This window comes from Haliotis rufescens, unplaced genomic scaffold (assembly GCF_023055435.1).
Source record: "Haliotis rufescens isolate VD_foot unplaced genomic scaffold, xgHalRufe1.0.p SCAF_1, whole genome shotgun sequence".
NCBI lineage: Eukaryota > Metazoa > Mollusca > Gastropoda > Lepetellida > Haliotidae > Haliotis > Haliotis rufescens.
This window is the reverse complement of record NW_025963779.1, coordinates 25,465,710-25,478,738: the sequence shown is the minus strand read 5'-3', so window position 1 is coordinate 25,478,738 and position 13,029 is coordinate 25,465,710. Positions and strand designations below refer to the sequence as shown.

At 34.6% G+C, this 13,029-nt stretch overlaps 1 protein-coding gene across 1 annotated transcript; it reads right to left on the bottom strand.

The window, feature by feature from the left end:
- Positions 1-11,293: 11,293 nt before the first annotated feature.
- On the bottom strand, positions 11,294-12,428 carry LOC124131726. Its single transcript, XM_048403934.1, has one exon. It carries the CDS (start codon positions 12,426-12,428, stop codon positions 11,370-11,372), a length of 1,059 nt encoding a protein of 352 aa, XP_048259891.1. The 3' UTR covers positions 11,294-11,369.
- Positions 12,429-13,029: the final 601 nt, after the last annotated feature.

Sequence of the window (13,029 nt, the reverse complement as noted above, 5' to 3'; positions counted from 1 at the left end):
CATTTGGAAAGAATCCATGTAGCAGCTCTCAAGTGAAAGGTAGCACAAACATAGAATAAAAAAACCAAAAACATTCTATGTTCAAAATATGCAAAAATTTCATATTGTTTCATAAAATAAACATATCAAAATCAACCTTTGCACTACATCTCTGCAATTAATATCTCAAGTTAAAGGTCGCAGAATGTTGAATTAAAAGAAAAAACATTCAAAGTTCAAAACATGTAAAAAATCATATTGTTTCATAAAATATACATATCAAAATCCACCTTTGCAATACACCACCCCTATTTGTATAAAGGTGTTCCTTCAATTTGCAAAGATTCCATGTAGTAGTTCTTAAGTTAAAGGTCGCACAATGTTGAATTAAAAAAATCATTCTAAGTTCAAAACATACACAGATTTCATACATCTATCAAAATCAACATTTGCACTGCACCTCTTCTATTAGTATCGAAAGTTTTTCTCTCATTTGGAAAGAATTCATGAAGCAGGTCTTAAGTGAAAGGTATCACAAACATAAAATTAAAAAAAACATTCTAAATTCAAAACATGCAAATAATTCATATTCTTTCATTAAAAACATATATCAAAATCAACCTTTGCACTACATCTCTCCAATTAATATCGCAAGTTAAAGATCGCACAATGTCGAATTAAAAAACAACAAAAAACATTCACAGTTTAAAACATGCAACAAATTCATATTGTTTCATTAAAAACATATATCAAAATCAACCTTTGCACTACATCTCTCCAATTTATATCGCAAGATAAAGGTCGAAACAATGTCGAATTAAAAAAACAAAAAAAACATTCAAAGGTCAAAACATTTACAAAATCATATTGTTTCATAAAATATACATATCAAAATCAACCTTTGCACTACACCTCTTCTATTACTATAGAAAGTATTTCTCACATTTGGAAAGAATTCACGAAGCAGATCTTAAGTGAAAGGTAGCCCACACATAAAATTAAAAACAACATTCTAAGTTCAAAACATGCAAACAATTCATATTGTTTCAAAAAATACATATATCAAAATCAACCTTTGCACTACATCTCTCCAATTAATATCGCAAGTTAAAGGTCGCACAATTTTGAATTAAAAAACAACAAAAAACATTCACAGTTTAAAACATCCAACAAATTCATATTGTTTCATTAAAAACGTATATCAAAATCAACCTTTGCACTACATCTCTCCAATTTATATTGCAAGTTAAAGGTCGAAACAATGTCGAATTAAAAAAATCAAAAAACATTCAAAGGTCAAAACATTTACAAAATCATATTGTTTCATAAAATATACATATCAAAATCAACCTTTGCACTGCATCTCTCCTATTTGTATAAACAATGTTCCTTCAATTTGGAAAGAACCCACGTAGTAGTTCTTAAGTTAAAGATCGCGCAATGTTGAAATAAAAACATCATTCTAAGTTCAAAACATACACAGATTTCATATTGTTTCATAAAATACATCTATCAAAATCAACATTTCCACTGCACCTCTTCTATTAGTATAGAAAGTACATGTATTTCTCACATTTGGAAAGAATTCATGAAGCAGGTCTTAAGTGAAAGGTAGCACAAACATAAAATTAAAAACAACATTCTAAGTTCAAAACATGAAACAGATAATATTTGTTCCAAAAATACACATATCAAAATCAACATTTGCACTGCACCTCTTCTATTACTATAGAAAGTATTTCTCACATTTGGAAAGAATTCATGAAGCAGTTCTCAAGTGAAAGGTAGCACAAACATAAAATTAAAAACAACATTCTAAGTTCAAAACATGCAAACAATTCATATTGTTTCAAAAAATACATATATCAAAATCAACCTTTGCACTACATCTCTCCAATTAATATCGCAAGTTAAAGGTCGCACAATGTCGAATTAAAAAAAACAAAAAACATTCACAGTTTAAAACATGCAACAAATTCATATTGTTTCATTAAAAACATATATCAAAATCAACCTTTGCACTACATCTCCAATTTATATCGCAAGTTAAAGGTCGAAACAATGTCGAATTAAAAAAATCAAAAAACATTCAAAGGTCAAAACATTTACAAAATCATATTGTTTCATAAAATATACATATCAAAATCAACCTTTGCACTGCATCTCTCCTATTTGTGTAAACAATGTTCCTTCAATTTGGAAAGAACCCACGTAGTAGTTCTTAAGTTAAAGATCACGCAATGTTGAAATAAAAAAATCATTCTAAGTTCAAAACATACACAGATTTCATATTGTTTCATAAAATACATCTATCAAAATCAACATTTGCACTGCACCTCTTCTATTACTATAGAAAGTACATGTATTTCTCACATTTGGAAAGAATTCATGAAGCAGGCCTTAAGTGAAAGGTAGCACAAACATAAAATTAAAAACAACATTCTAAGTTCAAAACATGAAACAGATAATATTTGTTCCAAAAATACACATATCAAAATCAACATTTGCACTGCACCTCTTCTATTACTATGGAAAGTATTTCTCACATTTGGAAAGAATTCATGAAGCAGTTCTCAAGTGAAAGGTAGCACAAACATAAAATTAAAAACAACATTCTAAGTTCAAAACATGCAAACAATTCATATTGTTTCAAAAAATACATATATCAAAATCAACCTTTGCACTACATCTCTCCAATTAATATCGCAAGTTAAAGGTCGCACAATTTTGAATTAAAAAAAACCAAAACATTCAGAGTTTAAAACATGAAACAAATTAATATTGTTTCATTAAAAACATATATCAAAATCAACCTTTGCACTACATCTCTCCAATTTATATCGCAAGTTAAAGGTCGAAACAATGTCGAATTAAAAAAAAAAAAACATTCAAAGGGCAAAACATTTACAAAATCATGTTGTTTCATAAAATACACATATCAAAATCACCCTTTGCACTGCATCTCTCCTATTTGTATAAACAGTGTTCCTTCAATTTAGAAAGAATCCATGTAGTAGTTCTTAAGTTAAAGATCGTACAATGTTGAAATAAAAACATCATTCTAAGTTCAAAACATACACAGATTTCATATTGTTTCATAAAAAACATCTATCAAAATCAACATTTGCACTGCACCTCTTCTATTAGTATCGAAAGTTTTTCTTACATTTGGAAAGATTGCATGTAGCAGCTCTCAAGTAAAAGGTATCACAAACATAGAATAAAATAAATAAAAAAAACTTCTGTGTTCAAAACATGGACAAATTTCATATTGTTTCATAAAATAAATATATCAAAATCATCCATTGCACTACATCTCTCCAATTAATATCGCAAGTTAAAGGTCGCACAATGTCGAATCAAAAAAAACAAAAAACATTCAGAGTTTAAAACATGGAAACAATTCATATTGTTTCAAAAAATACATATATCAAAATCAACCTTTGCACTACATCTCTCCAATTTATATCGAAAGTTAAAGGTCGAAACAATGTCGAATTAAAAAAAAAACATTCAAAGGGCAAAACATTTACAAAATCATGTTGTTTCATAAAATACACATATCAAAATCACCCTTTGCACTGCATCTCTCCTATTTGTATAAACAGTGTTCCTTCAATTTGGAAAGAATCCATGTAGTAGTTCTTAAGTTAAAGATCGTACAATGTTGAAATAAAAACATCATTCTAAGTTCAAAACATGAAACAGATTTCATATTGTTTCATAAAAAACATCTATCAAAATCAACATTTGCACTGCACCTCTTCTATTAGTATCGAAAGTTTTTCTTACATTTGGAAAGATTGCATGTAGCAGCTCTCAAGTAAAAGGTATCACAAACATAGAATAAAATAAATAAAAAAACCTTCTGTGTTCAAAACATGGACAAATTTCATATTGTTTCATAAAGTAAACATATCAAAATCATCCATTGCACTACATCTCTCCAATTAATATCTCAAGTTAAAGGTCGCACAATGTTCAATTAAAAACAACATTCTAGGTTCAAAACATGAAACAGATAATATTTGTTCCAAAAATACACATATCAAAATCAACATTTGCACTGCACCTCTTCTATTACTATAGAAAGTATTTCTCACATTTGGAAAGAATTCATGAAGCAGTTCTCAAGTGAAAGGTAGCACAAACATAAAATTAAAAACAACATTCTTAGTTCAAAACATGCAAACAATTCATATTGTTTCAAAAAATACATATATCAAAATCAACCTTTGCACTACATCTCTCCAATTAATATCGCAAGTTAAAGGTCGCACAATATCGAATCAAAAAAAAAAACCATTCAGAGTTTAAAACATGCAACAAATTCATATTGTTTCATTAAAAACATATATCAAAATCAACCTTTGCACTACATCTCTCCAATTTATATCGCAAGTTAAAGGTCGAAACAATGTCGAATTAAAAAAAAAAAAAACATTCAAAGGGCAAAACATTTACAAAATCATGTTGTTTCATAAAATACACATATCAAAATCACCCTTTGCACTGCATCTCTCCTATTTGTATAAACAGTGTTCCTTCAATTTAGAAAGAATCCATGTAGTAGTTCTTAAGTTAAAGATCGTACAATGTTGAAATAAAAAAATCATTCTAAGTTCAAAACATACACAGATTTCATATTGTTTCATAAAAAACATCTATCTAAATCAACATTTGCACTGCACCTCTTCTATTAGTATCGAAAGTTTTTCTTACATTTGGAAAGATTGCATGTAGCAGCTCTCAAGTAAAAGGTATCACAAACATAGAATAAAATAAATAAAAAAAACTTCTGTGTTCAAAACATGGACAAATTTCATATTGTTTCATAAAATAAACATATCAAAATCATCCATTGCACTACATCTCTCCAATTAATATCTCAAGTTAAAGGTCGCACAATGTTGAATTAAAAAAAACATTCTCAGTTCAAAACATGAAACAGATAATATTTGTTCCAAAAATACACATATCAAAATCAACATTTGCACTGCACCTCTTCTATTACTATAGAAAGTATTTCTCACATTTGGAAAGAATTCATGAAGCAGTTCTCAAGTGAAAGGTAGCACAAACATAAAATTAAAAACAACATTCTAAGTTCAAAACATGCAAACAATTCATATTGTTTCAAAAAATACATATATCAAAATCAACCTTTGCACTACATCTCTCCAATTAATATCGCAAGTTAAAGGTCGCACAATGTCGAATCAAAACAAAAAAAAACCATTCAGAGTTTAAAACATGGAAACAATTCATATTGTTTCAAAAAATACATATATCAAAATCAACCTTTGCACTACATCTCTCCAATTTATATCGCAAGTTAAAGGTCGAAACAATGTCGAATTAAAAAAAAAAAAAAACATTCAAAGGGCAAAACATTTACAAAATCATATTGTTTCATAAAATACACATATCAAAATCACCCTTTGCACTGCATCTCTCCTATTTGTATAAACAGTGTTCCTTCAATTTGGAAAGAATCCATGTAGTAGTTCTTAAGTTAAAGATCGTACAATGTTGAAATAAAAACATCATTCTAAGTTCAAAACATACACAGATTTCATATTGTTTCATAAAAAACATCTATCAAAATCAACATTTGCACTGCACCTCTTCTATTAGTATCGAAAGTTTTTCTTACATTTGGAAAGATTGCATGTAGCAGCGCTCAGGTAAAAGGTATCACAAACATAGAATAAAATAAATAAAAAAAACTTCTGTGTTCAAAACATGGACAAATTTCATATTGTTTCATAAAATAAACATATCAAAATCAGCCATTGCACTACATCTCTCCAATTAATATCTCAAGTTAAAGGTCGCACAATGTTGAATTAAAAAAAACATTCTAAGTTCAAAACATGAAACAGATAATATTTGTTCCAAAAATACACATATCAAAATCAACATTTGCACTGCACCTCTTCTATTACTATAGAAAGTATTTCTCACATTTGGAAAGAATTCATGAAGCTGTTCTCAAGTGAAAGGTAGCACAAACATAAAATTAAAAACAACATTCTAAGTTCAAAACATGCAAACAATTCATATTGTTTCAAAAAATACATATATCAAAATCAACCTTTGCACTACATCTCTCCAATTAATATCGCAAGTTAAAGGTCGCACAATGTCGAATTAAAAAAAAAAAACCATTCAGAGTTTAAAACATGGAAACAATTCATATTGTTTCAAAAAATACATATATCAAAATCAACCTTTGCACTACATCTCTCCAATTTATATCGCAAGTTAAAGGTCGAAACAATGTCGAATTAAAAAAAAAAAAAACATTCAAAGGTCAAAACATTTACAAAATCATGTTGTTTCATAAAATACACATATCAAAATCACCCTTTGCACTGCATCTCTCCTATTTGTATAAACAGTGTTCCTTCAATTTGGAAAGAATCCATGTAGTAGTTCTTAAGTTAAAGATCGTACAATGTTGAAATAAAAAAATCATTCTAAGTTCAAAACATACACAGATTTCATATTGTTTCATAAAAAACATCTATCTAAATCAACATTTGCACTGCACCTCTTCTATTAGTATCGAAAGTTTTTCTTACATTTGGAAAGATTGCATGTAGCAGCTCTCAAGTAAAAGGTATCACAAACATAGAATAAAATAAATAAAAAAACCTTCTGTGTTCAAAACATGGACAAATTTCATATTGTTTCATAAAATAAACATATCAAAATCATCCATTGCACTACATCTCTCCAATTAATATCTCAAGTTAAAGGTCGCACAATGTTGAATTAAAAACAACATTCTAAGTTCAAAACATGCAAACAATTCATATTGTTTCAAAAAATACATATATCAAAATCACCCTTTGCCCTGCATCTCTCCTATTTGTATAAACAGTGTTCCTTCAATTTGGAAAGATTGCATGTAGCAGCTCTCAAGTAAAAGGTATCACAAACATAGAATAAAATAAATTAAAAAACCTTCTATATTCAAAACATGGACAACTTTCATATTGTTTCATAAAATAAACATATCAAAATCAGCCATTGCACTACATCTCTCCAATTATTATCATCCTGACAAGGTAATATGCTAAACTTAACAAATATTGAACCTTGAGCAACATATGGTCCTTTGTGAAGCTTCACTATAAACAGTAAAAACAACAAACGCAATATTTGTGTGGAATAGAATATGGGCGCAGTTTATTACAACATTTGTGACGAAACCCTGGGGGGTGAGGTTTAAGACTAATAATAAAATAATAACTGAGCGCCGATATATCAGACGTGAGCAGCTCAGAGCATAAACAGGAGGGGCTTGTCTCACTGGGGTCACCACAGATGAGTAACCCCCCTGAGCTAGAGTCGACAAGCCGCCGACTCCAATCTGGTAAATATGCACAACCCGGCCAGCCGCCGGTAACCACTTCTTCTGGCCAGCCGCCAGTAACAGACCCCTCCGGCCAGCCGCCGATAAAGCCACACCCAGCCAGCCGCTGGCTACCACCAACCTACCTTATTAGAGAATGTTATCTGTGAGGGACATCACATCAACAAATCCATTCTCCAATTCAGATCATAACAATAGTCCTTTAGGCCTGCTAGGGTATCGCATAGACAGGTGTGAAAGCACTATACTTATGTTTGCTAACCTAACAATTACCTGAATCATATGCATGTCCCCCAGGGTCCCGCCACTACAAATTACACCGCACCGAAAGCTGCGAAGACAAGATTAACTGAATAGTTTACCTGAAGACTAACCTCCCTCCAGGTAGCAAAGAGGATTTAGAACTGCTACTATTGTCCATCTCAATTAATTACCGTACTTGGTTTAACCAAGTTGTGCAAGACTGATCCGGAGATGGTCATTCAGCAGACAGTTCTGAAACTCAATGTTAAACAGCAGCAGCAAGCATAAATTTCACATATGCATGTACACATTGAAAAGTACAACTGAAACACAATATGCAACAATCAGGGAGGGTGGGTGGGAGCAAAAATTGTTGTTGCTGTCTATAGCGCAACGTGAGCGGAAAGGATTAACACGTGACAACTGCACGTGAATCAGACAGATCTAGAGTAACCTCCCTTTCCCTATAAAATGAAACCGGCAGTTGATAAATAATTTTATTACATCTTCAGTATAATAATAAAATTCACTTTAGGCCTGCTAGGGTATCGCATAGACAGGTGTGAAAGCACTATACTTATGATTGCTAACCTAACAATTACCTGAATCATATTCATGTCCCCCAGGGTCCCGCCACCGATCCCATACCTATGGGATCGCCGCCACAAATGTAAGTCAAGTAGAACTGTTTAAACAGATACTCTCCAGTACTTCCTGTACTTCCTGTAAGAAAATAGCTATCCCCACATCGGAAAGGTGAATGTCATCATTGCGATATAAGTTGGAATCGCTTGCTGTTATATCATGCTTAATTCGACGTCCCCCTTTTTTGCATATTAGATTTGTAACGAAACGGTTTACTCTCTTCCTCTTCCGTTCAATAGCAGCCCCGTTCTGTGCACCATGCCACACCCTTCTAGGTAGGATTTCCGACCACACCAGAAGTGTTTCAGGCATAGACTCTGTGATACAAGAAACCAACCCTTCTATTTTCTTCTAAGTCATTTGATCCAAGATGTAAGACAAGTACCTTTGGAGGAGGATGTGTCTTGAGTCTATTCTTGATGCATGGTCTCAAGTCGTCCACCTTCATTCCTCGCCTGCCAAGCCACTTCACCTCAGCACCCAGCTGGTCTAGTCGCAAATTCTTCCCAAATCCTAACCGCTGTGAATTCTTCTGAGCCCAGTACACATAGGAAGATCCGACGAACCAAATGTCTGAAAAACTTAGTTGACAGGTTAAGCATACACATGATTTGTAACTGTTTCTTATATTAAAGCTATTCTGATATATCGTTTGAACGCATCCGATTTCCACCTTCCCCAACACTTGATGACGTCAGTCGGGATACCCTGCATAGCTGCAGAGGTAGCTGCACCAATACGAAAAGAGTGAGACTTGTATTTATTGTGCTCCAGACCAACAAACCCTAACGCTTTTGATAACATTGAAGAAAACTGGTATCTTGTAACTGGAAGACCATCAATATGTATGAAAAAACTCTCTTGGGATGATGAATGGGGTCTGATATCCAAATACAATCTCAGCAATGCCACTGGGCAAATTGAAACATCAGCATGGGCTCCAATGTGCAGTTCAGCTGCTCTCGAATCAGTTTTGGACATGCCAATTGTCATAACAACACTTGATGTATTTAATGTGACATCAGATAGCAGCAGTCCCTGATACGCTGGGCCTCTGTTACTCACTAGTTCACCTACACGCAAGAATCCAAAGAATGCCAAGGAGAACATACTCTGAAACAGAATAGTCGCGTACACCGACTTTGAAACAGATTGCAAGGCTTCCGTTAACTGTTTTAACAATGGTAAGGTGATAGGAGCTCTTGTATCTGGCTTTTTGAGCATCTCTTCTTATTCCTTGTAACAACTTCTTGATGACAAAATTCTCTGTAGGGTCTGATAATGAGGCTAATTTATGATATCTACTGATAGCTGAGATATGTTGATAAGCTGTTGCTGGAGACTTACCCTCCAATGATAGGTTGGCTATGTAATGAGCAATCTGCGAAACTGGAACCGGCCAAGTCTGATCTAGGTTATTGCTGAAACGAAACTGTTGAAATCCATGCAACGCATACCTGTATGCCTTATTGATGTTTTGAGATACTGACATACTTAATAGCCTGTTAGCTTCGTCTTCCATATCTGCCATAGAGAATCTGGTATTGGGGTTGGCTGCGGACGAGCCTGGGGTGCTATAATCCGAAACTGCTGCAACTGAAATCGGGATAAAGAATCTGCTATGCTGTTGTAGCACCCTGGAATATATTGAGATTTCATGATTATGTTAAGCGTCAAGGATTTGAGAGTAAACAAACGGACTAAAACCATTACTCTCGGTGATGACGATGTTAACCTATTCAGTATATGAACTACTGCCTGGTTATCAGAATTAAATATCACTTTCTTGTTTGTGAGATGTTCCCCCCAAATATGAACTGCCACAAATATTGGGAAAAACTCCATGAATGTGATGTCGGAAGTGTAACCTTGGAGTCTCCATATTACCTGGGCCATAATCCAGCTGCCCACCTGCCTTTGAAGTACAAACCAAATCCACAATGCTCTCCACTCCTATCTGTAAATAACTGTAGAGTGTCACTTGACATCCAGTATTGGTCTGAGAACACTGTAATACTATTGTGACAGCTTAAAAATTCCAGCCATGTATTAATGTCTTCCTTCGTCCCTCTTGTCAGCCTGATATGATGATATGCTCTCTTTATATTTCTTGTTGAATCTATAAATCGTCTTGAAAATGGGCGTCCCATGGGGATTGCTCGGGAGATAAAGTTTAACAAAATAAGTGACTGCATTTCCCTCAATTTCACTTTATTACGATCTGCAAACCCGTGAAGTAAGTTTTTACATTGATTGATTTTGTCTGTCGGTATTCTCAATTTCATTGTTACTGTATCAATTTCAATTCCAAGGAATGTCAAACAAGTACATGGAAGTACTGTCTTCTCACTAGCAATAGGAACTCCCAACTTCTGACATAGCAACAAAAAGGTGTCAAGTGCGTCTTGGCAATGATTAGGGTTAGGTGAGCTACCGAAAAGAAAGTCATCCAAATTGTGAAGTAATGCCCCTTGTTTCAACCTGCATTGAGTAGCCCAGTGTATAAAACTTGCTAATTTTTCAAAAACTGCACAGCTGGCGCGGCATCCCATTGGGAGGCACATATCTACATAATAGTTATCCTGAAAATGTATACCTAGGAGATCAAAATCTTGCTTATTGATTGGTCATAATCGAAATGCACTTTTAATGTCTGCTTTTGCTAACATTGCTCCTTTGCCAAATTGGTGGACTAAGTCCACTGCTTCGTCAAAACTTGTGTAAGAAACTGAGGCATACTCATCATCAATATAATCATTGACTGATGTACGCTCTGGGTATGACAAATGGTGAATTAACCGATATTCTCCTGGTTCTTTCTTTGGGACAAGCCTAATTGGCGACACCCTTAATTTTGGAAGTGGTGGGAAACTAAATGGTCCTGCCATCCTACCTGATGTAATTTCTTTCTGTAATTTCTGCCTGACTACTTCTGGTAGTTCTGTACATGATTTCAAGTTATGGGAATAACATGATTCCCTTGGACCTGTATAATTCAAACTAAAACAAAAACACAAAAAAAACCATAGGTATTCAGCCGTGTCTCTGTCGGGGTATTTTTTTAACAAAGCTGATAAATGTTCCAGATTGACAGGTGATTTACCTTTATCAGGCAAAACTAGGTTGCTTTCCCATTTGGGGAGTTTACATGTGCCAACTTTGACATATTCTTACAAAGGCGGGAAGGGTGAGGCTTACTGCAACTGGTACACACATGTGCATATCTGCACACACTGCGGCTACATTTCGTCAGATTGAAGTCATAGCATGGAAGCTGGCGTTTTGCCCGCATGTTGGGCTTAACATCTTGGCCTTGGCCTTGACCTTGCCTGTAGTATGGATTCATTGGATTGATACTAACACTTGATGATGGGGTTGCAAACATGAGCCAGAGTTCATTATTGATGACAGACCATGGTTCATGAGGATTGTGAGCATGGCGAAGTCGAAACTGCTGGTCATAGGAACGCCAACCATAACCCTTCATCCTTGTAGCTGCCATGCGTACAATATTCATGTATTTGAGCATGTGCTGTGTTTTATCCCCAAATTTCTCCAGATAAATGCTGACAAATATCAAGAATGCATCTGTCCATTCCTTGATTGTGTTGATTCTGGGATAATTGCGCCTTATAACCTCAATACCCCCTTGTGCATTGAGGCCCATGAGTCCTACTGGTTTGTTGTCATAGGTCTCCTGTCTTAGCCCTTTAGTTAAGATCCCTAATTCCACATACTCATTTTTCCAAATTTTCTCCTTGATATTTTGAGGTATAATGGAACCTAAGTTATCTTGGGATAGAACGATAGGCTGAGGAGCAATAAACTGTGAGAAATCATGCACGCCAAGCCCCTGTGACTGACTAATGCCGGTTGCCATAGCAAGCGTGCCGCTGTCGCTGCTATCAAGCTCAATAGGCCTATCGCCTACTGGTTGGAATCTAACTGAAGCTGTACTACTATCAGTATTACTAGACCTACCACTTGTAATATTTATGCTGCCGTCAGACCTGCTACACGAATCATCAACTAAGGGGGATAACTCACCTGTAGTTGAGACGAAACTGGCGGGCGCAATCCTTGTCTGCTTGGCCGACTTTCTTCCAGCCCCTCTAGACTTAACAAACGCCCTGCCTGTCGATCCTAAGGATCTTGAAACATCCTTTTTGCGTGGCATAGCGAGCTGGAAGGCGGTTACTCTTGAGAGAATACGTCTTGTGCAAAGCGAGCAAAAATTGTTGTTGCTGTCTACAGCGCAACGTGAGCGGAAAGGATTAACACGTGACAACTGCACGTGAATCAGACAGATCTAGAGTAACCTCCCTTTCCCTATAAAATGAAACCGGCAGTTGATAATTGAATTTTATTATTATACTAAAGATGTAATAAAATTATATATCTCAAGTTAAAGGTCGCACAATGTTGAATTTAAAAAAAACATTCTAAGTTCAAAACATGAAACAGATAATATTTGTTCCAAAAATACACATATCAAAATCAACATTTGCACTGCACCTCTTCTATTACTATAGAAAGTATTTCTCACATTTGGAAAGAATTCATGAAGCAGTTCTCAAGTGAAAGGTAGCACAAACATAAAATTAAAAACAATGCATTAGACGACGGGTGGCCCAGTCGTCTAAGACGCCGCGATTCGCTGTGCGGAGTTGAGTCCCTTGGGCACGCCAGAAACCTATGATTGTGGGTTCGAATCCCGGTTCGCCCCAATTATGTTTCTAGGTTTGTCAGCACCATACCCGTGCTCGTGGGTTTCACCG

Coding starts and splice junctions, on each gene's coding strand:
- LOC124131726 (XM_048403934.1), bottom strand. CDS start 12,428: ATGCCACGCAAAAAGGATGTTTCAAGATCCTTAGGATCGACAGGCAGG.